The 26,885-nt window shown below is 34.7% G+C and overlaps 1 protein-coding gene across 1 annotated transcript in view; it reads left to right on the forward strand.

Annotated features, from left to right (window-relative positions):
• The window catches only part of ADAM32 (ADAM metallopeptidase domain 32), a 184,102-nt gene that overhangs the window by 136,819 nt on the left and 20,398 nt on the right, over positions 1 to 26,885 (forward strand). Inside the window, 4 exon segments of the mRNA XM_047717148.1 lie at positions 596 to 779; positions 3,797 to 3,880; positions 19,525 to 19,627; positions 20,204 to 20,363. Of these exon segments, the coding sequence (XP_047573104.1) occupies positions 596 to 779; positions 3,797 to 3,880; positions 19,525 to 19,627; positions 20,204 to 20,363 (531 nt within the window).

The following is a 26,885-nucleotide window of genomic DNA, read 5'->3' on the forward strand; positions in this document are numbered from 1 at the left end:
TGGCCCTTGTACTTATGGCATTTGTACACTGGTAAACATGCCATGTAGTTGTTTCCTTGGTTTGTTGTGCTGTTACTTTGTTTAGTAATACCTTATTCTCTGCCTATTGAAATTCTACTAATTATTAAGCTTTGACTCAGATGGTATCTTTTCCATGAAGTTTTCCCTAATTCCTAAGTTAGAATGTGTCCTCATCTTAAATCTCGGTAAGAATTATTTTATTTTATTTTGTTCATAGCACCTTTAATGGGATTTATAATACATTTAGTATCAAACTCTAAGGTCCTTGAGGGTAGGGGTCACAACTTATTTATCTTTCATTCCCTCTACAGAGGGATATGAAGTATGAGTGAATTGATTATTTGAAAATAAATATATACATCTGCACAGGGAACAAAGGACCATTAATGCCATTGAAAGATAAGCTTACAAGCTTATAAGAATATTTACTTTAAATGTTAAATGTTTAAATTTTCTCTAGTAACATTTGATATAAATAGAGAATCATCTTTTTTTTGGTCAAAGGAAGCAAATCTGAAGTATTCTTAATAAATGTCTAATGTGTAATAATCATATAATTTTATTATATTTACAGGAATCTTCAGTGTGGAAGATTGGTTTGTACTTATCCTACTCGAATTCCTTTTTTCAAAGAAAGTGGTGCTGTGATTTATGCTTTTGTTGAAAATAAGTTATGTGTAACCCTAGACTACCTGTCGACTCAATCAAAACAAGATCCAATGAGAATCTCCAGCGGCTCTTTTTGTGATACAGGAAGGGTAAATTATTTAAAATCTGTTTTTTAAAACTCTAGTTTTATTCATTTCTTCAATAAATATTGTCATTTAAGTGTCAAACTTCATTTCTAGTACAATGTAACAAAGTATTTGGATAAGAAGAAGTTTTGTTTCATTTTGTCTCTAGATATTAAGATGGTAATGGGAATGTTTGATCTTTTTCAGAATTTCAGTATTATGACCAAGGAAACTCCCAAGTATTTTGGGGCTGGAGTGTGGAGGGGAGAGGGAATATATTAAGTATTCCATAGCATGGAAATTCACTTTTCTCCTTAGAGAAGAAAAAAGAAATCCCACTTTGTAATATATGTCTCTTTGTAGCCCAGTAGATAATTAGTTCAGGCTTCTTAGAATCAAATCTTCAAAACTAATTTTTTTTGACATTTTGCAAGTTATATAACAAGTCTGAGGTACTACAACTGTATGTAAAGTGGGTAATAATAGCATTTACTCAATGAGGTTATCCCAAAGATAAAATGGAATAACTGTAAAGTGTTTAGTATGATGCCTTGGCACCATGGTGAGATGGTGAGAGCTAAATATAGACTGGCTGTTATTATTGATTATTATAATTAATTATCTTTGAGGCTAACCCAAATCTGGAGAAAACATAGACATAACATAAATTCACTTCAAAATATCATTTAATTCCTGACCAAATCTTTGCTTATGAGGAACCGTAGTATAGTATATGCTGTAGGCATTAAAGACTAAGATGGGTGTGCATCTATATTCTGATGTTTCCACTTAATAGATGATTTTGAACAAATTATTTAATATGTGAAATTGTAAATGGTAATAGCCTCTTCTGGTGGTTTTATAGTTTAAATGAAGTTTCCTGTAGGTAGAGTCTTCTTAGTATATGTGCTGCCGAAGTGAATACAGTATGTAGTCTTCTTAATATTGACTTCTTCGTGCCTCAGAGTCATAAATGCCTCCTCAATGGAGGTATATACCAAGGAGTTCAGTAGATGTATTTTGGCCATGGAGCCAAAACAACTAAAAAATGAAACTTGGTCAACAGATGATTTGATACAATTCAGTTGATAATTTAGTAAGAATAGAATCCTTTTTATAACATGGACAATCCTCAGTGATAATGCATGAGAACACATTATATGAAGTAGTTTTTAATCACATGTGATGAAACATTCTTGGCAATTTCTTTTAGTCAGTAGCATCCTTATATAACAGGACTCTTCATCTCAGTTTCAAGTGAGGCAAGCAGACAATAAAGACCACATTAGGAAGAGAGTTGTTAGACACACCACCATGGCCAAGAACTACTGAGAAAACTCAACACACACAGTAAAGGATTAAAAGGTGTAGTTTGGATTTAGAAAGGGTTTTGTGAGGCCATTTCTTTGAAGAGAGTTGTGCTGTACTATAATGTTTAAAAGGAAATCATTTTCACATACAATATTTCATTTTAATCTCAAAACAAATCTCAAATTCTTTAGAAAAAGTATGATTGTACTCATATAAGAGAACTGCAACTATAGAAGTCGATATTGCTTATAAATATTGGAGTTGGGGGGCGCCTGGGTGGCTCAGTGGGTTAAGCCGCTGCCTTCGGCTCAGGTCATGATCCCAGGTCCTGGGTTTGAGCCCCACATCGGGCTTTCTGCTCAGCAGGGAGCCTGTTTCCTCCTCTCTCTCTGCCTGCCTCTCTGCTTACTTGTGATTTCTCTCTGTCAAATAAATAAATAAAATCTTTAAAAAAAATATTGGAGTTGGGAATATATGCTTAATTCTCTGGTTATTACACTTTAAACACAAAGGGGTTATATCTGGATGTTTCATACATTACATAATAGAATATTAAATATGTATAGCAAATTTTTTTTTAAAAGATTTTATTTAGTTATTTGACAGAGATCACAAGTAGGCAGAGAGGCAGGCAGAGAGAGAGAGGAAGGGAAGCAGGCACCCTGCTGAGCAGAAAGCCCGATGTGGGGCTCGATCCCAGGACCCTGAGACCATGACCTGAGCCGAAGGCAGAGGCTTAACCCACTGAGCCACCCAGGTGCCCCTGTATAGCATATTTTTAAAAAGATTCCTTTTGTGGCACCTGGGTGGCTCAGTGGATTAAGCCTCTGCCTTCGGCTCAGGTCGTGATCCCAGGGTCCTGGGATGGAGCCCTGCATCTGGCTCTCTGCTCAGTGGGGAGCCTGCTTCCCCCCCTCTCTCTGCCTGCCTCTCTGCCTACTTGTAATCTCTGTCTGTCAAAAAAATAAATAAAATCTTAAAAAAAAGATTTCTATTATATTTATTAGGGGACTCTAATAATAGCTCAAATTTGATTAAACTTAATAAATGCCTTGATTATGTTGAATTGGTTTTCTTTCAATATAAACTTTTCATATATGGAACAAAAAATAAAATTGGAAGATGTAAACTGTGCTCTTAGGGATAGTTTTGTTAGACTTCAGGGTATTATAATAAAAAGTGGTTATATGGTTATGATTTTTGTTGGTCTTATTTTATTTATACCTTCTATTTCCCTACACTGAATTATTTTTTAAGACTAATTTTTAGAGAAGATTTAGGTTCACAGCAAAACTGAGAGGAAGGTATAGAATTCCCATATACTCCCTTGGTCCCACACAAACATAGTCTCCCTTATTATCAACAATCCCCTACCAGAGTGGGACAGTTTTTACAACTGATGAACCTACACTGACACACCATTATCATCCAGTCCATACTTTATATTAGGCTTATCTGAAAAACCCCTCAATACTTGGAGATTAAACAGACATTTTTAAATAGCACATGTGCCAAAGGAGACATTTTAAGAGAAATTGAAAAATATTTTGAACTAAATGAAAATGAAAACAACATATAAAAATTTACAGGTTACAGTAAAAGTAGTATTTAGATTGAAATGTATTACATTGAATGGTTGGTCTTACTGTATAAAATTACTGATTGTAATGTTAAGACAGTTGGATTCCTGCATCATGGAAAAAGGTTTTTTATATTTTTTCTTTTTTTAGATATGTGTAAATCACGAATGTGTAGATGCAACTGACATTGTAAGTCAGTCAGTCTTTTGTGCACAGAAGTGCGGAGGACATGGAGTAAGTAAGCACAAAATTTTTGTTTCCCCAAATCACATCTATCTTGGACACTTTATAGCATCATTTAACTAAGTTATTCAACATTTATCGTGTTTCTTTTATTTGAGAGTCTGTGTTGTGTCTCGCTTATGTGGAGTTAAATTGTGTCACTAAATTTGTAACCAAAGGTACTTTTAGAGAACATTATATAGAATTAAATTGTTAATGACCTTAACAGATATATTCTTATAGATGGCTACTTTTCAGAGGTGTTCAATGAATACATTCACCTGTTCATTAAGGGAAGATAATTATGCCATAATTTGTGCAATGAGGAAAAACTATTGGTTTTATCTTCCTTTTTAAATATACTGTTTCTTTTTTTTTTAAGATTTTTATTTATTTATTTGACAGACAGAGATCACAAGTAGGCAGAGAGGCAGGCAGAGAGAGAGAGGAGGAAGCAGGCTCCCCGTGGAGCAGAGAGCCCAATGCGGGGCTCGATCCCAGGACCCCGAGATCATGACCCGAGCCGAAGGCAGAGGCTTTAACCCACTGAGCCACCCAGGCGCCCCTAAATATACTGTTTCTTTAGCAGTTTTAAGTTCATAGCAAAATTGAGAAGTACACAGATTTCCTATTTACCTCCTAACCCCAATACACAGCTTCTCTCACCATCATTGTTCTCCACCAGAGTGGAGTACATTTGTTACAATCATAAACCTACAAAAACATCATTAGCAGTCAAAGTCCATAGTTTACGTAGGGTGTGCTCTTGGTGGTGTTTGTTCTACGTGTTTAGACAAATGTATAATGGCTGGTATCCATCATTAATGGTATCATATAGAGTATTTCCATAGCCCTAAAAATCTTCTATGCTCTGCCTACTCATCCCTCCAGTCCTCCTACTCCTGAGAACTATCAATCATTTAAGTGTCCCCATAGTTTTTCTTTTTCCAGAATGCCATACAGTTGGAATCGTATAGTGTGTAGCCTCTTCAGACTGGTTCCTTAGCTTAATAATATGCATTTAAAGTTCCTTCATGTCCTTCCCTGGCTTGATAGCTCATTTCTTTTTAGTGTTACTATTCCATTATTTGGATGTTAGCATAACTTATTCATTCACCTCCTGAAGATAGGTATCTTGGTTGTTTCACATTTTCAGTCATAAATAAAGCAGCTATAAACATTCATGTGCAGTTTTTAATATGGGAATAAGTTTTCAGCTCATTTGGGTAAATTCTAAAGACTAATTAACTGGGGATGCCTGGGTGGCTCAGTCATTTAAGCATCTGCCTTCAGCTCAGGTCATGATCTCAGGGTCCTGACTAAGGCCTGCGTCAGGCTCCCTGCTCAGCGGGGAGCCTCCTTCTCCCTCTCCCTTTGCCACCCATGCTCATGCTCTTTTTCTCTCTCTCTCTCTCTCTCTCAAATAAATAAACAAAATCTTAAAAAAAAAGCAAAGGTCAAAAAACCTTCATTTAGGTCTTTTGGTATGATTTTTTTCTTACCCTTTCATTTGGGATATATTCCTCTTCTATTCATTTTGTCTAACACTCTGTTTGTTTTTATGTATTAGGGTGGTCAGCTACCATCTCCTGGTCCTGAAAGTAGTAGCTTTGTGTAGAAGAGGTTTTGTGGTGCGCTGCAGGGCAATGCCCCCTGGTCACCAGAAGCAGCACTCTGTGTGTCTTCTGTGTGGACTGCGTGTACCCTGCTATGGTGGCTGAGCCATATTTGCCTCAGCCCAGCAAGCTGCAGTGACCTCCTCTGCCTGTTGTTGGCTCACTGAGCAGGGTTTGGTTCCTGTGCTGTTAAGAGACCTGTCTGAGGTCACCACAGGTTCTCTGGTAGAAAGGATTGCCAATCAGACTAGGTGCCTGCAGTCAGCCTCCGTGCTACAACTATGGGTGCACCAAATGGTGGGGCTTGCTCTTTATGTGGCCAACTGAGAGGTTTTTATTAGTGGGTGGGGCTGGTAGGCCAACTCGACATCCGCAATTAGTTTCTTTGCCATGGTTGCAAGCATGCCAAATGGCAGCGCTTCCTCTGTGTGCAGCCAGCTAAGAGGCCTGGCTGGAGCTCTATACTGGTGTGTGTGGTTATCTCCATTTTCCCCAGGGCAGAAGTCACTCTGGAGAGACACTCTTCCTGCTGGGGTTGTTTGCAATGGGAGGCAGGGCAGGAGCTCCTTTGGAGAGATGCTTGCTACAGCATGCAGGTCAGATAGGGCATGTCTGATGGGGAATGTGGAGACAGGCCATGCAGTGCTAGTTAGATAGAAGGAAAAAGCACTGACTCCCACAAGTGTCAGCTGTCTAAGCTGGGGGAGGTGAAGAGAAATTGTGCCCACCAGCAATTTTATTCCTGGAGGTATCTACTGAAGATACTGTACGTATTTTGAGATAAGTAAATAAACCTTCTTTATGTATATCCTCGGCACTTTTCAAACTATTGCTTCTGTGCTGTGTTTTAGGTCAAGTTATTTATTATGCTGACTCTTTAAGGGTGAGGACTCAGTTTGCTATCATCCTCTAGCTCTCCCAAGTTAAACCCTGATGATTTAAAAAGTTCCTCCTACCTTTTTTAATGTAGTCTTCTCTCTATGGTGGATCATCTGTTCTACCAGTTTTTAGGTCATTTTCAGAGTTAGTTGCATATATGTAGCTGTTATCTCAGTGTGTCTGTGGGATGAAGTGAGCTCAGGTTTCTCCTACTCCACCATCTTCCCTGAAACTCTCCTATTTTTTCTTTAAATTGACTTTCTGTCCTGTTTTCCTCACTTTCTTCTGGAACTCCAATTATTCTAATATATATGTTTGACGGTTTCCCATTAGATCATGTGTTATTTTCTTCATTGTTTTTCATTCTGTTTTCTTTGTTCTACTATAACGGGATTATTTAAAAGTTCCTATAATCTGGATCAACAATCCTATCTTCTGTTTGTTTTATACTGCTGTAGGTGCTCTCTATTGCATTTTTCTTGTCATTTATTACATTCTGTATCTCTGGAATTTTTTATGATTTCCCTTTGCTAAATTCCTCAAAATAGCTTTGTTGAATTCTTTTTCAGCTAAATTGCCAAATTCTGTGTTTTGAGTTCAGTTACTGGAGTATTATTGTTATCTTTTGGTAACAACATGTTTCCAGGATTCTTCATGTTCCTCAAGTTTTGTGTTGCTCTTTTCACATTTGAAGTAGTCAGCTTCTTAAATCTTTACTAGTTGTCAGCAGGTGGGAGATAATACTTGCTGGTCTTACTTATATCTGGGTCTTTTTACAACCTTGTATGGATATATTTGCTCCACATTTCTTGCACCCTCTTGTGGCAGAATTCTTAAACTAGTATAGACATATAGACATTGTTTCTTATAACACACCAAGTCAGCAGCTGGAAAACTGTTTTCCAGAAGATGTGCTACAGCTTAAGTTTGTGATCTCTCTCTTGTTCAAGGAACCTGGCCTGGTTTTCTTTTTTTTTTTTTTTTTTTTTTTTTTTTTTTTAAAGATTTTATTTATTTATTTGTCATAGAGAGAGAAGCGAGAGTGAGCACAGGCAGACAGAGTGGCAGGCAGAGGCAGAGGGAGAAGCAGGCTCCCTGCCAAGCAAGGAGCCCGATGTGGGACTCGATCCCAGGACGCTGGGATCATGACCTGAGCCGAAGGCAGCTGCTTAACCAACTGAGCCACCCAGGCGTCCCCTGGCCTGGTTTTCTGAGGGTACTCCTTGTCTACCAGAGCTTTTTGCTGCCACACTCAGGAACGCATACAAGGAGCACAAGAGTGTGGGGAGTTGTGGGGTTAACACTTGGGGTGTTTTGGGTGCCCCTGGATCAGGAAGGGGGCAATCTATTGTGAGGATCTCCCAGCAACTTGTGGGCAGGCTTCCTACTGGAGTAATGAAAGCATATTGCAGGAACTGTGTCCCTTTAATGCCCTTTGATAGACTTATCTGCCAATTTCCTGATTTCTTCCTGCCCCTCAGTTGCGGAGATTCCTGCCTCAATACTCTGGGTGTTGTGGGAGAGAAGTGGATTTCTCCAGCCGTGTCCTGTACAGCTGGGTTAGCTGAAGGCTTACTCACTACTTTCTCTTTTCTCTGTAGAAGAGGTCACTGCTGGCCAGTTCGGCCCTGGACTATGTGCCATTGGGGGAGGGATGGCACTGGCAGATACTCTTACCCTCTTCAGTGCATCTCAACTATTATTTTATTTATTTTATTTTGTTTGAGGGTGATGCTTCAAAGGAATGCAGGAATCTATTTTTGGGAAACTATTCCTGGGAAGACTTCTATAAGGCTCTTTTTTCCTTCAGTTTCTGCCCACATCTGCACTCTCTGTGTTTTTGCCAACTGCCTATTAGAGGAGCTGAGTCCTCTTCACTGACTCCTTCTGATTCCATAGCCCATACTCAGGTCTGTCTGCCTATTACCTGATGCACAAGTGGGCAAGACTCCTCCCAGGCTCCTTGATATGTAGTGCTTGATTCCACAACTCTCACAGAGGTACTTTTGTTCATGGATGATGCTGAAAATTAGTTGTTTTTATAAAGGGGGACCAAAGGGGCAGGAGTTCTTATGAGACACTAATTCTTTTGTCAAACACAAAGCCAGTTTTATCTCTTCCTTCCCAGTCCTTATACCTTTTATTTTCTTATCTTGTCAATATGATGTTGTAAAGAGGGACTTTCTTGCCTTTTTCCTGACCTTAATGGAAAAGCTTTAATCTGTTATTAGGTATAATTTTATCTGTCAGGTTTTTAAAAAAGATACTCTTTTATCAATTTGAGGAAGTTTCCCTCTATAGCTTTCTAATAGTCTTTTATCATTATGGGGTGTTTAACTTTGTTAAATAATTTTCTGTAATTATTGATATGGTCATGTGATTTTTCTTTTTTAGTTATTGATATATGATGGCTTACATTAATTGATTTTCAAATGTTGAACCATCCTTGCGTACTTGATACTCACTTGCTCATGGTATATAATACTTCTTATACATTAATGGAATTAATTTGCTAATATTTTGTTGAGGATTTTTACATCATTTTTCATGGGAGGTATTGATCTATAGTTTTTTTATAATGTCTTTGTCTTTGGTATTAGGGTAATGTTGGCCTTATAAAATGTACCAAGAAGTATTACTCTACTTCTAATTTCTGAAAGAGATTATAGGGAATTGGTATGATTTCTTCCTTAAATGTTTGGTAAAATTCACTAGTAAACCCAACTGGACTTATGCTTTCTATTTTGGAAGGTTATTAATTATTAATTTAATCTCTCTCTTTTTTAATGCCTTCAAAATACCCTGCTAAAATGGCCTAGTTTTTTTTTTAACAGTCACCAATCTAAACTTTTTAATTTTATATTACATTATTGTATTTTAAAATTTTTATTCAAGTATAATTAACATGCAGTATTATATTAGTTTTGGGTATACAATGTAATGATTCAACCATTTTATGTATTACTCAGTGCTCATCACAATAAATATACTTTTAATTGTATTTTACATACAGAGAAAAAGAGCATAAAATTAAATAAAAATAAAAAAAAATTAAATAAAATTCCTTTCATCTCTATTACCCGGCCCCACCTAGCTCCCCTCTGGCAACCAGCAATTTGTATTCTGTATCTAAGAGTCTGTTTTTTGTTTGTCTTTTTTCTTTATTAATTTGTTTTGTTTCTTAAATTCAACATGTGAGTAAAATCATATGGAATTCATCTTACTCTGACTGACTTATTTTATTTAGCATTATACCCCCAAGGTCAGTCCATGTTGTTGCAAATGGCAAGATCTTATTCTTTTTTATGACTAAGATTCCTTTATATATATATATATATTATATATATAAAATATATGTATTGTATATATGATTCCTTTATCTATATAATAAATATATATATAATATGTATTATATATATTATATATATTTTCACACACACACACACACACACACACCATCTTCTTTATCCATTCATCTGTTGATGTATACTTGAGCTGCTTCCATGTATTGGCTATTGTAAATTATATAGCAATAAACATAGGAATATATATATGTATATATATATATATATATATATATCTGCATATATGTTTTTGAATTAGTGTTTTTGTTTTCTCTGCGTAAATACCCAGTAATGGAATCACTAGATCATATAAGTATTTCTGTTTATAAGATCATATAGTATTTCTCTTTATAGTCTTTAGAGGAACCTCCATACTCTTCTCCACAGTGGCTGTACCAATTTACATTCCCACCAACAGTGCACCAGGGTTCTTTTTCTCCACATCATTACCAACACTTGTTATTTCTTGTGTGTTTTATTTTAACCATTCTGACAGGTATACAGTGGTATCTCATTTTGGATTTGATTTGTATTTACCTGATGATTAATGATGTTGAACATATTTTCATGTGTATGTTGTCCAGCTGTATGTCTTTGGAAAAATATCCATTCATGTCCTCTGCTCATTTAATTGGATTGGTTTCTTTTTATTATGTTGAGTTGTATAAGATCTTTTATATAGTTACTAACCCTTTATCAGACATGCCATTTGCAAGTATTTTCTCTCATTCTATCAGTTGCATTTTTGTTTCTTGATGATTTCTTTTGCTGTGCAGAAGCTTTTTATTTTGGTATAGTTCCAATAGTTTGTTTTTGCTTCTGTTTTCCTTGTCATAGGAAACATATGTAGAAAAGGTTGCTTTGTCCAGTGTCAAAGAGATTATTGCCCATGTTCTCTTCCAGGATTTTTATGGTTTTAGTTCCCAAATTTAGGTCTTTAATCCATTTTGAGCTTATTTTTGTGTATGGTGCAATAAACTTATCCAGTTTCATTATTTTCATGTAGCTGGCCAGTTTTCCCAGCATTAATTATTGAAGAAACTCTTTCCCCCACTGTATATTCTTGCCTCTTCTATTATAGATTAATTGACCATTTAAGGGTGGGTTTATTTTGGTTCCTCTGTGCTGTTCTATTCATCTACATGTATGTTTCTGTGCCAGTACTGTACTGTTTTGATTACTACAACATTGTAGTATATCTTAAAGTCTGGGGTTGTGATACCTCCAGCTTTGTTCTTATTTCTCAACCTCTAATTGGCTGTTCAGGGTTTCTTGTGTTCCATACTAATGATTTCAGTATTATTTGTTCTAGTTCTGTGAAAAATGCCATCTGTATTGTGTTGAGAATTGCATTGACTCTGTAGATTGCTTTGGATAGTATGGGCACTTTAACAATATTCAGTCTTCTAATTCATAACCATGGAATATCTTTTCATTTACTTGTGTTGTCTTCAGTTTCTTTCAGCAGTGTTTTATAGTTTACAGAGTATAGCTTTCTCATCAATTAGGTTAAGGTTATTCCTAGATTTTTTGGGGGGGAGGAGTACAATTCTTATGGGATTTTTTTTAAATTGCTCTTTCTGCTCCTTGTTATTATATAGAAATACAACTGATTTATGCGTATTAATTTTGTATCTTAAAAGTTTACTGAATTCATTTATACCTTCAAATAGTTTTTTGGTGGAGTCTTCAGTATTTTATATGTATTGTATTTTACTATCTGCAAATAGTGACCAATATGGATGCAGTCTTTTTATTTTTTCTTGTCTGATTGATGTGACTGAAATTGCCAGTACTATGTTGAATAAAAGTAGTGAGAGTAGACCTCCTTGTCTTGTTCTTAGTCTTAGAGGAAAAGCTCTTTTCTGTCAGTTGTCTTTTGTTTTTGTTAACTGTTTCCTTTGGTGTGCAAAAGCTTTTGATCTTGATGACGTCCCAATAGTTCATTTTTGCTCTTGCTTCTCTTGCCTTTGGCACTGTTCCTAGGAAGAAGTTGCTGTGGCTGAGGTCGAAGAGGTTGCTGCCTGTGTTCTCCTCAAGGATTTTGATGGATTCCTTTCTCACATTGAGGTCCTTCATCCATTTGAATCTATTTTCGTGTGTGATGTAAGGAAATGGTCCAGTTTCATTTTTCTGCATGTGGCTGTACAATTTTCCCAACACTATTTGTTGAAGAGACTGTCTTTTTTCCATTGGACATTCTTTCCTGCTTTGTCAAAGATTAGTTGACCATAGAGTTGAGGGTCTATTTCTGGGCTCGCTCTCTATTCTGTTCCATTGATCTATGTGTCTGTTTTTGTGCCAGTACCATGCTGTCTTGATGATGACAGCTTTGTAATAGAGCTTGAAGTCCGGAATTGTGGTGCCACCAACTTTGGCTTTCTTTTTCAATATCCTTTGGCTATTCGAGGTCTTTTCTGGTTCCATATAAATTTAAGGATTATTTGTTCTATTTCTTTGAAAAAAATGGATGGTATTTTGATAGGAATTGCATTAAATGTATAGATTTCTTTAGGTAGCATAGACATTTTCACAATATTTGTTCTTCCAATCCAGGAGCATGGAACATTTTTCCATTTCTTTGTGTCTTCCTCAGTTTCTTTCATGAGTACTTTATAGTTTTCTGAGTATAGATTCTTTGCCTCTTTAGTTAGGTTTATTCCTAGGTATCTTATGGTTTTGGGTGCAATTGCAAATGGGATTGACTCCTTAATTTCTATTTCTTCTGTCTTGTTGGTGGTGTAAAGAAATGCAACTGATTTCTATGCATTGATTTTATATCCTGACACTTTATTGAATTCCTGTACAAGTTCTAGCAGATTTGGAGTAGAGTCTTTTGGGTTTTTCACATATAGTATCATATCATCTGTGAAGAGTGATAGTTTGACTTCTTCTTTGCCGATTTGGATGCCTTTAATTTCTTTTGTTGTCTGATTGTTGAGGCTAGGACTTCTAGTACTATGTTGAATAGCAGTGGTGATAACGGACATCCCTGCCGTGTTCCTGACCTTAGCAGAAAAGCTCTCAGTTTTTCTCCATTGAGCATGATATTCGTGGTGGGTTTTTCATAGATGGCTTTGATGATATTGAGGTATGTACCCTCTATCCCTATACTTTGAAGAGTTTTGATCAGGAAAGTTTGCTGTACTTTGTCAAATGCTTTTTCAGCATCTATTGAGAGTATCATATGTTTCTTGTTCTTTCTTTTATTAATGTATTGTATCACATTGATTGATTTGTAGTTGTGGAACCAACCTTGCAGCCCAGGAATAAATCCCACTTGGTCGTGGTGAATAATCCTTTTAATGTACTGCTAGATCTTATTGGCTAGTATTTTGCTGAGAATTTTTGGATCTGTGCGCATCAAGGATATTGGCCGGATATTCTCCTTTTTAAAGAGGTCTTTGTCTGGTTTTGGGATCAAGGTAATGCTGGCCTCATAAAATGAGTTTGGAAGTTTTCCTCCATTTCTATTTTTTGAAACAGTTTCAGGAGAATAGGAGTTAATTCTTCATTAAATGTTTGGTAGAATTCCCCTGGGAATCTGTCTGGCCCTGGGCTCTTGTTTGTTTGGAGATTTTTGATGAGTGCTTCAATCTCCTCAGTGGTTATGGGTCTGTTCAGGTTTTCTCTTTCTTCCTGGTTCAGTTTTGGTAGTTTATATGTCTCTAGGTTTGCATCCATTTCTTCCAAATTGTCAAATTTGCTGGCCTATAGTTGCTCATAATATGTTCCTATAATTATTTGTGTTTCTTTGGTGTTGGTTGTGATCTTTCCTCTTTCATTCATGAATTTTATTAATTTGGGTCCTTTTTCTTTTCTTTTTGATAAGTCTGGCCAGGGGCTTATCAGTCTTATTAATTCTTTCAAAGAACCAGCTCCTAGTTTCATTGATTTGTTCTGTTGTTTTTTTGTTTTCTATTTCTTTGATTTCTTCTCTGATCTTTATTATTTCTCTTCACCTTCTGGGTTTAAGCTTTCTTTGTTGTTCTTTGTCCATCTCCTTTAGGTGTAGAGTTAAGGTTGTGTATTTGAAACCTCTCTTGTTTCTTGAGAAAGGCTAGTATCACTATATATTTTCCTCTCAGGACTGCCTTTGCTGTGTTCCACAGATTTTTGAACCATTGTGTTTTCATTATCATTTGTTTCCATGAATTTTTTCAATTCTCTTTAATTTCTTGATTGACCTATTCATTCTTTAGCAGGATGCTTTTTAGTCTCCATGTATTTGGGTTCTTTCCAAATTTCCTCTTGTGATTGAGTTCTAGCTTCAGAGCATTGTGGTATGAAAATATGCAGGGAATGATTCCAATCTTTTGATAACGGTTGAGATCTGATTTAGGACTGAGAATGTGATCTATTCTGGAGAATGTTCCATGTGCACTAGAGAAGAATGTGTATTCTGTTGCTTTGGGATGGAATGTTCTGAATATATCTGTGATGTCCATCTGGTCCAGTGTGTCATTGAAGGCCTTGATTTCCTTGTTGATCTTTTGCTTGGATGATCTGTCCATTTCAGTGAGGGGAGTGTTAAAATCCCCTACTATTATTGTATTTAGGGATCTTTTCCCATTACGTTTAGAGTGTAAGAAAGTTAATAATGTCTGCATATTCATTTCTATTCATGTAACTTATTAAACTTATCACTAGAAACCCCAGAAAAGTCATTACTTGACTAGGAACAGTAAATTTGTCCTAGAGAAAAGGATATTCTAAATCTTCCCTATCAAAGTTTAAAAGGCTTGATCAATCTGTTTTGCAAGTAACTTAGCTGCCTTCCAGCACAAAGTATAGCAATCTTTAAAGGAAAGCAACAAAATCTATACATTCTACAATATAATATCCACAATATCTAGTGTAAAACTTTTAAAAGTAAGGTAATATGCAAAGGGGGAGAATTATGTGACCCAATCAGAAAAAAAATTAGCCAATAAAGATAGACCCTAGAATGTTTAAAATGATATAATTAACTGACAGGGACTTTTTAAAGTGATTATTATTCTCAGGGACTTAACAAATATTAACATAATAAGAGAAAGAAGAGATATAAAACACAAATGGGATTTCTAGAAATGGGAAAATAATATAATTAAAATGAAAATTCCATGGATGGGATTAACAACTCAATAGACACAAAAGATAATTTCAGTGAATTTAAAAATAACCTGATAGAAACTATTTGAACTGAAGGAAAAGGATTTAAAAGGATTGAAAAAAACAAACAAACATGAACCAATAATTCCTGGGATGATATCAAATGGTTTGGTATATCTGTAATTGGAGTTATAGAAAAAGAGAGAGAGGATGCTAGAAAAATTTTTTACAATTTTCAAAATTTGGTGAAAACCATAAACTCAAAGTTCAGAGAAAGTCAATAAATCTTAAGCCAGAAAAACACAAAGAAATACACATGTGAAAGCACATTATAATCAAATTACTGAAAACCAGCATTAATGATAATATTTTAAATGTGGCCAGAGAAGAAAGACACATTGTGTTCAGAGGAGCAATGGTAAGAATAACTTCAGACTTTTTATCAGAAAATATGTAAGTCTGACAACAATTAAATTACATTATTTAAATGTGAGGGAAAAACTGTAAAGTAAGCATTCTATAACTAATGAAAATATTTTGAAAATTAAGGGTAGAAAAGACTCTTTTTGATATGAATATCTGAGAGAATTTATCAGTAGAAAATATGCACTAAAGGAAATACTAAACTATAGGTAGAAGGAAAATAATGTCAGATGGAAATGTGGATCTAAACAAAGCATTGAAGAGTGATGGAATGAAAAATAAGTGGATAAAATACTGTATTTCATTTAAATGTTTTTTTAAAAATATTTTATTTATTTATTTGGCAGAGAGAGAGAGAACAAGTAGGCAGAGCAACAGATAGAGGGGGGAAGCAGGCTCCCCGCCGAGCAGAGAGCCTCATGTGGGGCTCGATGCCAGGACCCTGGGATCACAACCCGAGCCGAAGGCAGAGGCCTAACCCACTGAGCCACCCAGGCGTCCCCTTTTAAATGTTTTTTAAAAGATAATTGACTATCTCAAGTAAACAATAATAATGTATCATGGCATTTGTAACATACATAGACAAAATAGTTTCTGTTGTTTTTAATATCTCATTTTATGGATATTAAACTATTCATTTATCTATTGGTGATAATTTGATAGTTTCAAGTTTTGGCTGTTTTGAATAAAGCTGTTTTGAATGATTTTTACTGTGGTAAAAAAACAAAATTTGCCATCTTAACATTTTTAAATGTGCAGTTCACTAGTATTACATATATTTACATTGTTGTGAAACAGATCTCCAGAACTTTTTTATCTTGGAAATATGAAATGCTAATATTCTTTTTGGTATTCTGAGCACCCAGTTTCCAGTGTGGGTGATAGGATTCTTCCTATACCAAAAAGCAATTCTTGGACACTAGCAGAATTCAATTCAATTCTATCTACTCAAAGATGACATCAGTTTCCATAGGTTAAGGGTCCTGTCCTACACAAGACTGCATGCACAGTCCCCTCCCCGTACATATGCCACTTTCTATCCTAGGTGATAGCTTAGGCTATCACCTGTGCTTCAGACCAGTTGGTTATAGATTGGAAGTTCCAATGACTTCCTCCTTGGCAACTCAGGTCAAACATCAATTGCAAGCCCAGGTTGTTACCTGTACTTCTAACTGGCTATAAATCAGAGGTTCCCAAGATTCCCTCCTTGGATTCAATTAATTTGCTAAGTGGCCCACAGTACTTAGAGAAGCATTTTGCTTACTAGATTACTCTTTTATTATAAAAATATATAATTCGGGCACAGCCAAGTAGAAGAGAGATGTATAGGGAAAGGGTGCCAAACTTTCATGCCCTCTCTGTATGCACACTGTCCTCAAGTCTTTACGTGTTCACCAACCCAGAAGCTCTCTGAATCCTGTCCTTTTGTGTTTTATGGAGGCTTCATTGCATAGGTACAACTGATTGAGTCATTGGCCATTGACAATTGATTTAACCTCCCTGAAGGTTGGGGGAGGGGTAGAGCAGGACTGAAATTTCCAACCATCTAATCTTAAAGCCACATGGAATCATGTGGATTCCACTGGCAACCAGCTCCCATCCTTAGATGCCTTCAAAACTTAACTTCATTTACATAACAAAAGACACTTTAATCTCTCTCAACACGGGAAATTATAAGGGTTTTGGGAGCTGTAAACCAGAAACTGTGGACAAAGACCAAATACATATGAAAAATACATCAATCATCTGAATGATGAAATATTTATTTCTTATAAATCACAATATTGCAATACCCATTAGATGGTAACTTTTCTTTCCTCTATTCCGACAGTCTCTGAAAACCCCCATTCTACTTGTTTTGATGATTTTGACTACTTTAGATACCTCATATAAGTGGAGTAATACCATATTTGTCTTTTATTGATGACTCATTTCAGTCATCTATGTTTTAGCATGTGATAGGACTGCCTTCCTTTTTAAGGTTGAATAATATTCCCTTGTATATATGTACCATATTTGGTTAATACAGTCATTTGTTAGTGGACATTTGGGTCATTAACACGTCTTAACTCTTGTGAATAATACTTCTGGGGTCATAGGTGTGCAAATTTATACTTTGGGACTCTGCTTTCAGTTCTTTATTATAATAGTCATCCTAATGGGTATAAGATGATATTGTAGTTTTCATTTGTATTTCTGTTATGACTATTGATGTTGGACATTATTCATATTCTTACTGGCCATTTGTATATCATCTTTGGAGAAATTTCTATTCAAGTCCTTTGCCCATTTAAGTTGGTTATCTGATTTTTTAAAAAAATTATTGTTGAGTTGTATGAACTCTATTCATATTCTTGATATTACTTTCTTGTCAGATATATGATTTGCAAGTCTTTTCTCCTGTTCTATAGATTACCTTGTCACTCTTTTGATTGTATCCTTTGATTTACAAAAGTTTTTAAGTTTGTTGTAGATCCATTTGTCCATTCTTACTATTGTTGCTTGTGCTTTTAGTCCAAGAAATGATTGTGAAGTCCAATATCATAAAGCTTTTTCCCTATGTTTTCTTCTAGGAGTTTATAATCTTAGAGGTCTTACTTTAGGTCTTTAATCCATTTTGAGTTTATTTTTGTACATGATGTGAGATAAAGATCTAATTTCATTCTTTTGCATTGGATATCCAGTTTTCATTTGCAGGTAAGACTTCCCATTGAGTGGGCTTGGCATCCTTGTCATAGATCATCTGACCATATAATTAATATATTACTGATCACAATAATTGAATAACTGAATAAATAAATGAAAAAAGTGGATAGAAGGGAAAATTCTTCCTTAGAGTGTTATCAATATAGAAGGAATAATGAATTTAAATAATTATGAATGGATATTCAGACTAATCAGTGAAATTATTATGAGGATCCAGATGCTTACAGAATCTCACAACTGTTTCCTCATAGATTACTTATTAATTGCAAATGGAAGCATAGAAACTTACAGTGGAAAAACCTGGAAGACAGCAATTAACCAAGTGATCCAAAAGTAACAATAGAATATTAGGACAAACTGACAACATGTATCTTCTGAGAAGGACAACATCCCCTCTGTGAAGTATTTCAAAGTAAAAGTACACACACACACACACACACACACACACACACACACACATAGCACAGCATAAAGGTAGTGTGACAAAAGCTGGGACAATGGATACCCTGAATAGAACACTCTGTACATTTAAGTCATGGAATTAGATTCAAGTTGTTGAATAGAGATCTTAGAAACAGAGAGATATTTTATATTATTTTGAGAGGAAGAATAGCAAGAGGTCAAGGGCAGGGCCCCTGAAACCAGATTACTTAGGTTTAAATACTTTTTCCATCACTTACTAGCCGTTTGACTTTTGACAAGTTAAATATCTATGCCTCAGTTTCTTCTTCTATATAGTGGATATAGTAATAGTCTCAAACCTCACAGGACTGTTGTGAGGACTTAATGAGTAAATCTAAGTAGTATTCAGAATAGAGACTAACACATAGTAAGTACCATAAAGGTGTTTGCTATTACTATTTCATTTATTTATATATTAATTACAGAAACTGTCAGTTCCTAATCTAAGTATCTGATGGCCTCTTGGAATACAAAAACCCTTGAATTAAGAATCGAGCAAATAGGATCACCTGGATGGCTCAGTTTTTTAAGCATCTGACTTCAGCTCAGGTCATGATCCCAGGGCTCAGCAGGGAGTCTGCTTTTCCTTCTCCCCATTCCCCTCCCCCTGCTCTTTCTCTCTTTTTCTCTCTCTCAAATAAATAAAATCTTAAAAAAAAATAAAACCAAAAAACCCACAACCCAATCCTGGTGAAGGACAGTGGGATTGTAGGTACAAATATTTCAAGCTAGCACATAATGTCACTGAACTTGGAGATAGGAAGAGATGTGCACAACCAGTTCTGGAGGTGGTCCTAGCTGGCTCCAGGGTACCACTGGATGGGTCTCATTCTCATTAGAATTTAAGGATATGTTTCTGAAATTGCAAACTAAGTTTTCAGGTGAATATTTGAAAGTTAAATTTTCTTGATGTAAATTCTATGAGCCTCTATAGCTTTTTAAAAAACTGTGTGTCATGTTTTTGGTGTGTGCATTAGAAACCAAACATTTGATTTGTAGGATTATCTCTGTAAATAAATAAAATTACACTAAATGAAAATACAAAAGTAAGCTTTATGATCCATCTGGTAATTTTACTTTTTATGAGAAAATAGTTTTAAATGATCATTTAAGTTTTTAAAAATGATCCTAGGTATGCAATTCCAATGAAACGTGCCATTGCTTTGAGGGCTACCGGCCTCCATTTTGTGAAAGGCGTGGCAGAGAAGTTTCTAGTTTGTCTGGGAAGCAGGAGGGCAAGTATCTAATATCTTTACATATTCAGTTAATAAATTCTCAAATTGTTTATCTTCATAAAAACAAAGGTAGATTTTTGATGCCTAGAAGGCAATATTTACAATTAAAAGGTAAACCGTCTTCTTTTCAAGAAATGAAAACCAAGTATGTCTTCTTAATCTTACTCTTCTAATATTAACTCTCAATATCATGATTGAAACTGAGAGTATCTTTTAAATTTTTATTTAATGATATCATTGACTTTCTCCATTAGGTTGTCCTATAAATTTATTGGTTTACATGATTCCACATTATATATTATTGACATTTTGGGGTCCAATTTAATGGTGCTGTAGTGAGATTTTGCTATAGCTATAGTATAATGTAGAGTATGTTGGAACTTTCTGGAACTTTTTTCTAATCTTTTAGAGAGAGAGGTTGTAGAGATGGTTTTAAGTATTATGATTCTATTATTATTTTTCTATGTTCTTTGAATAACAACAAAAATTAAGAACATTGTAATTGGTTTGCTGCAACTTGAAAGTAAAGTAGATGGCTTCAGTTTATTCTGATTTTTAATATATTTCTATTTTTAGGTTTAACCATGGGAAGAGCTCTTAGAAAGGCTGAAAAGAACCGGTGGCTTCTAGGTTTCTACATTGCTTTACCTGTTATCATCATAGCAACCATAATAGCTGTTTCATGGAATAGTTCAAAAAAGTGGTTTGCCAAAGAAGAGGAGTCCCTAAGTAGCGAGTAAATTGAATTTGTGTTCCAAAACTTTAGTACCGTTTGACTCTAGTCATGTATAAGGCAGTATCATGAACAGCAACCATACATTTTACAGTGATTTTGAGTACTATATAAATATCTCATTTAATTTTGTGAGGTAGTTTTGAATATCCCCATTTTAAAGATGCAAAATTTGGGAGTATAATTTAAATAATTTGCTAAAGTTATTGCCTTAGAAATTGAGAGAGAAAGAATTTAAATGTGTCCTATCTATTGCTTTCTAATACTTTAGAAGTTCTCAAATTGTGATCTATGTCACTTGCAGGAGAACCACTAGAAATATTTATTAGCAATGCAGATTTGGGGGTGCCTGGGCTTCTCAGTGGGTTAAGTCTCTGCCTTCGGCTCAGGTCATGATCTCAGGGCCCTGGGATTAAGCCTCACATCGGGCTCTCTGCTCAGCAGGGAGCCTGCTTCCCCCCCTCTCTGCCTGCCTCTCTGCCTACTTGTGATCTCTCTTCCCCTGTGTCAAATAAATGAATAAAGTCTTTTAAAAATCTAGATTTCTATACCTTATCACGGATGAAAATATTTGTGGCCTTATTGAAGAAATGACTGTAAGCGTATTCTCTGGGTAAAGTGTTCAGAAGGCAAACTTATACTTTAGACTTTAGCATGTTTAAGTTTTTTTTTTTTTTTTTCAGAGAGTGTGCACAAGGAGGGGAAAGGGGCAGAGGGAAAGGGAGAGAGAGAATTTTTTTTTTTTTTTTTTAAGATTTATTTGTTTTGAGAAAGAGGAGTGTGCAGCGGTGAGGGGCAGAGGGAAAGAGAGTCTGAAGCGGGTTCTGTACTGAGCATGGAGCCTGACGGGGGCTTGATGTTATGACCCTGAGGTCACAACCTGAGCCAAACTGAGAGTCAGATGCTTAATTGACTGAGATGCCTAGGCACCCCGAGCATATTTTAATTTTTTAAAAAAATAGTTTAAACACAAAGAGAACAAAGTGATGAATATTCATTTGCCCACCAGTAGAAATAAACAAATATTAATATTTTTCTTGTTTCTTTTATGAAATAAACCATTACATTTACAGCTGTAGTATCTTTCTGTTATTATCTCCCTCTCTGCAGAGAACAACTTCTACACTGAAAGTTAGTATGTATTACATATTTTTGCCACATATGGCTGTATCAGAGTGCCATATCTGGAATTAAAGTTTATTTATTTTATTTTGGAATTGTATATAATTTTACGTATTTACACATTCTTTATAGATACAGTTCCTCTTTTAATTTTGTTTGTGTGTTTTCTTTTTTCCCTTTTTCATGAGCAGTCTTCTCAGAGGTTTTATTGGTAATTTGAAAAATATAACTTTGGGGTTTGTTGATGTCTTTATATTTCCTTAGTGTTTGTTTATTTATTTAAGGATGTTAAATTTTGCTCTTTTCCTCCTTTCTGTTCTCTTTACTTTTGCTCTGTTTTAATTCTAGCTTTCTTGAGTCTAAAGCTCTTTCTAAAATTAATTTTCAGTCTTTCTTATTTCCAACATGTGCTTTTAAGCTAAAACTTTCCCTTTTATATATCATTTCATGTATACTCTTCAGTTTTTAATATATAGTTGACATTCAGTTCAAAAAATTAGAAACTTCTAGTATGATTTCTTATTTGAATTATGGGTAAATTATAGTCTTTAGTTTCCAATTAGATAATTTATTTTTGTTGCTGAAAAAATTATTTTCTAATTTTATCACCTTATTGGGAGAGACATGTTTCTACGATTTATTCTTAAATGTTGGAACCAGAAGGGAAGTCAATTTTTGTAAAAATGTATTCTTGTGGGTATACTTTAATTATTGCAACATTTGTTTTTTTATTTCAGTGTTCCAAGATGTTTCAAAACAAACTTTTTAATTATGTTGTTTCAAATCATTTTATATGTATTGGGATTTCATCCCCATCTGCTCATTAATTTATTTTCTGTGAGAAGCAAACTAAAGTTTTTCCGTATTTCAATTTCATGGCTTTCCCCTTTGATTTTTGAAACTTCAGCTTTATTTTTCTGAGGGAATGACAATTCATTAATGCTCAATTTAGTTACGCTTTCTTGACATGTTATCTTTTTATCATTAATTTTATCTTAAATTCTATTCACACTGTTTTAAATTACTATATCAACTTGCTCTTTGAAATTTAGACTTACCTAGTATATCTTTTTTCATCCTTTATTCTCAATCTTTCTTTGTCTTTAGTTGTTTTCATATAAACAGCCTTATATGGAATACATTAGTGGAGTTTGTTATGCATATATGCTTAGTATATAATGGCATATATTTAGACTGAAAATTGCCATTTTATTTTTTCTTATTTGCTATCTTTTAACATTTTTTTTCCTTTTCCTCAAATCCATTTTCTTTCTTTTTTTTAAAGATTTTATTTATTTGACAGACGGTGAGAGAAGGAATACAAGCAGAGGAAGTGGGAGAGGGAGTGGGAGTGGGAGAGGGAGAAGCAGGCCTCCCGCAGAGCAGGGAGCCTGATGTGGGCCTTGATCCCAGGTTCCTGGGATCATGACCCGAGCCGACGACTAAGCCACCCAGGAACCCTAAATCCATTTTTTAATTGTGTTTTTTTCTGTTCTTTATCTTCTTTTACTTTGCATATTTTTATGTTGTTTTTATTTTCAAATGATTTTCTTTAAATTTTAGTGTTTATAGTTAATGTTATACAGTGTCTAAATTTAATCATTTTATATGGTCATCTGAATTACACCAGGATCTTACTAACACTAGCCTCTCTTCATGTATTTGTTTGTAATTTGGCTTTTCACTTGGCCCCAAATAAGTTAGTGTTGTTTTGTTATTGTTATATTTAGTTAGTACTTTCTAGGATTACTTATTATATTTCCTAGGTCTTTGCTTATTATTCCTTTCTTTTAAACTTTTGTTTTGAAATAGTTTAAGAAATATAAAAAATTGCAAAAATAGCACAGATTTTCCTTATCCCTTTCATTTGGGTTTTGCCAATGGTAACATTTTACATTAACATAGTGCATTGGGGTGCCTGGGTGACTCAGTGCGTTAAAACCTCTGGCTTCAGCTCAGGTCATGATCCCAGGGTCCTGGAATCAAGCCCCACATCAGGCTTTCTGCTCAGCAGGGAGCCTGCTTCCCCACCATCCCTCTCTGCCTGCCTCTCAGCCTACTTGTGATCTCTGTCAAATAAATAAATAAAAATCTTAAAAAAAAAAGAGAGAAAATCCTTTAAAAAAATAGTACATTTTCACAGGTAGGAAATTGGTATTGGTACAATATTAATAATTAAACTACAGACCTTATTCATATTCATCAGCATTTACATGCAGTCTTTTTTTGTGCTCATTTTTGAGTATATGTGTGTATATAATATTAAGAAATTTAATCACATGATTTTTGGTACCATAATTATCACAATTCTTTTAGAATCCTGCTTTTTTCATTCTGGGTTCAACTTTATTCTTAGGAAGCATTGTCTTAGTAGTTACTACAGTGACAGTCCATGTGTAATAATCTGCTTGACTTAATATGCCTGGGGTGGGCTTTATTTCATTCTCACTATATGGGTATAGCATTTTATGTGAACAATTATGTCTCTAAGTCTTTTTGTGACATTCCATTGAATTCTGTCATTTACTGTTGGCGATGAGATGACTGCTGCCAGTTTAATTAATTTGTTTTTATGAATTATGCTAAACTATGTTTCTTCTTTAAGTTAGCTTTCCAAGTATTCTTTTATCCAAAGTCTTGTTACTAAATTATTACCTGTTCTGATGAGTTCATTTTTATTTATCTGGCACTGAACTCAACATAATCTTTAATTATAAAGTTTTTCTTTAATTCTAGAAAATTCTAATTATCTATTCAATGATTTCCACTTACCATTCTAGCTCTTTTATCTTTCTGCAATTCCTTTATTTTAGGATTTTCAATTCTGGATTTTTCAATCCATGGTGGTAGTGACCTTTTCCTCTTGCTTCTCCTTTTTTTTCTTTCTTTTGACACTACAGTGAGACTTTTTTCTTAAATTTAAATTCAATTAGCCAACATATAGTACATCATTAGTTTTTCATACAGTGTTCAATGATTCATTAGTTGCATATAATAGTGCTCATCAAATCAGGCTTTTAAAAACTGAGCTATAATTTACATATAGTAAAATTAATATTTTTAGTGTGTGTAATTTCTATGAGTTTAACAAATATATACATATACTGTGACTATCATAAAATAAAGAACAATCCCATTGCTCCCCAGATTCCCTCTAACCCCACCTCCAGCTCCCGGTGCTGACAGATCTGTCTTCTTTGCTGTAGTTTTGTCTATTGCAGAATTTTGTATACTGGAATACAGTGTGTAGTCTTTTGAGTCTGCCTTCTTTCCCACATTTGAGATTTATCCATGTTGTTATGTGATAGTTTGTTCTTTTTTTAAAAATAACATACAGTTTCATTGAGGTACAATTGACATACTGGAAATTGCATATTCTTTAAGTGCATATTCTTTAAGTACATAATCTGGTATGTTTTGATAATTTGAAAAGTAGTCTCATGAAACTCATGAAACCATCATGACAGTCAAGATTATGAAGATACCTATCATGCCCAAAAGCTTCCTTGTGTTCCTTGGTAATCCCTACTCCTTTCTCTGGCATCTCCTTTATCCCCACAGTACTGCTGATCTGCTTTGTCACTACAGCTCAGTTTGCATTTTCTAGAATTCTATATAAATAGAGTTATATAATATGCGCTCTTTATTTTTGTCTGGTTTATTTCACTCATCATAATTATTTTGCAATTCATCCATGCTCTTATGTATATCAGTTACTTTTTTTATTGCTGATAGGTATTCAGTTGTACAAATATAGCATAATTTGTTCATCTGTTCATCTGTTGATGGATGTATTGGTTGTGTCCATATTTTAGCTGTTATGAATAAAGCCACTATGAACATTTATATGCAAGTCTCTGTGAATATGTGCTTTCTTTTTCCTAGGTTGATACCTAAGAATGAATGGTAAGATAATATGGTAGGTATATTTGACTTCTAAAGAAAAAGCTGAACTGTTTCTCAAAACAGTTGTACCATCTTATATCCCAGCCACTAGTACATGAGAATTCTAGTTCGTCCACATTCTCACCAATGTTTGGTATGGTAATATGTTTATTTTTAAAATTTTAGCAATTCCGATAGTGTGCAGTAGCATCTCATTGTTTTTAATTTGCGTTTCTCTAATGACTAATGATACTTCTTTGTTTCATGTGGTTATTTGTCATCTGTACCTCTTCTTTGGAGAAATATGTGTTCAAATTTTTTGCCCATTTTAAAATTAATTAATTAGTTCAGAGGTCTTTTACTCATTTATTTTTGTACCTGTTATGCCATGATTTCATAGGAAATGGGTTCCAGCAGTTTCAATTTGAATCTCACAAAGTGATTCTCTAGGTGGAACAGACTGGTGCTCCAGCTAAACCCAAGTACCATTCTTTTTGGTTTCCTTCTTTTCCTGATCATTTTCCTTCACACATTTTAGGAAACGATCTCAGTTTTTAGAGTGCCTGATAACTCATTATGAACATTAATTCTCTTGGCGTGAATCTTGCCCTTAATTTGAGTGGGATGTGTAACATTGTAGACTCTCAGTTTTGCCGTGGTAACATTTGTTGGACGTTCCTTTTTGAACAGTGGCCATTTCCTTGATGTTAATAATATCTTAATTGTAGATTCACATGTATGTGGCTAACGGAACAACTTCATGTTTTCTAAAAGGCCTAAAGAATGTATAGCTAGTGCCATTCTTCTTTCCATTTGTATTGGTCTTTTTGACAAATTGCTGGAAGATGATAGTTCCAGCTGAAAGGTCCTATTTTTTAACTGACTTGTCTTTTTATTACTGAGTTGTTCAGATCTTGTGGTTGTTTTAAAAATGGGTTGTTAGTATTGCACTCTGGGTGTTCTTTACGTACTCTGGGTATAAGTCTTATATATGATTTGCAAGTAGGTACACTAGGAATAGTCCAAGGCTTCTCTTTTTATTCTTTCAAAGAGCAAAAATTTTAAATTTTTGTGAAATCCATTGTGTGAATTTCTTCTTTTATTGATCATGATTTTAGTTTTCTATCTAGGAAATATTTGCCTAACCAAAATTCATACAAATTTTCTCCTATGCTTTCTTCTCAATGTCTTTATAGTTTTAGGTTTTGCATTTAGACCTATATCTAATTTGAATTAAGTTTTGTATAGGTTAAAATGTATGGATAGAGTTGTTGTTTTCTGCATAAGAATATCCAGTTGTTCTAACACTATTGTTTTTAATGCCTTGCTAAGTGGGATCACAATAGTCACCACTACTGAGGCGATACCCTTTTGAGTAAACTCTACCCAATTCTTCAAAACATGGTATTTTAAAAGTCAGGTGGTGGGAACACAAGGTATTCTTGTCCCCATGTAAGCACAAAAGATTGCTCAATTTCAAATAATTTTTCTCTGGCTTAAGTAGTTTCCTCACTTGCA

This window comes from Lutra lutra, chromosome 2 (assembly GCF_902655055.1).
Source record: "Lutra lutra chromosome 2, mLutLut1.2, whole genome shotgun sequence".
NCBI classification, from domain to species: domain Eukaryota; kingdom Metazoa; phylum Chordata; class Mammalia; order Carnivora; family Mustelidae; genus Lutra; species Lutra lutra.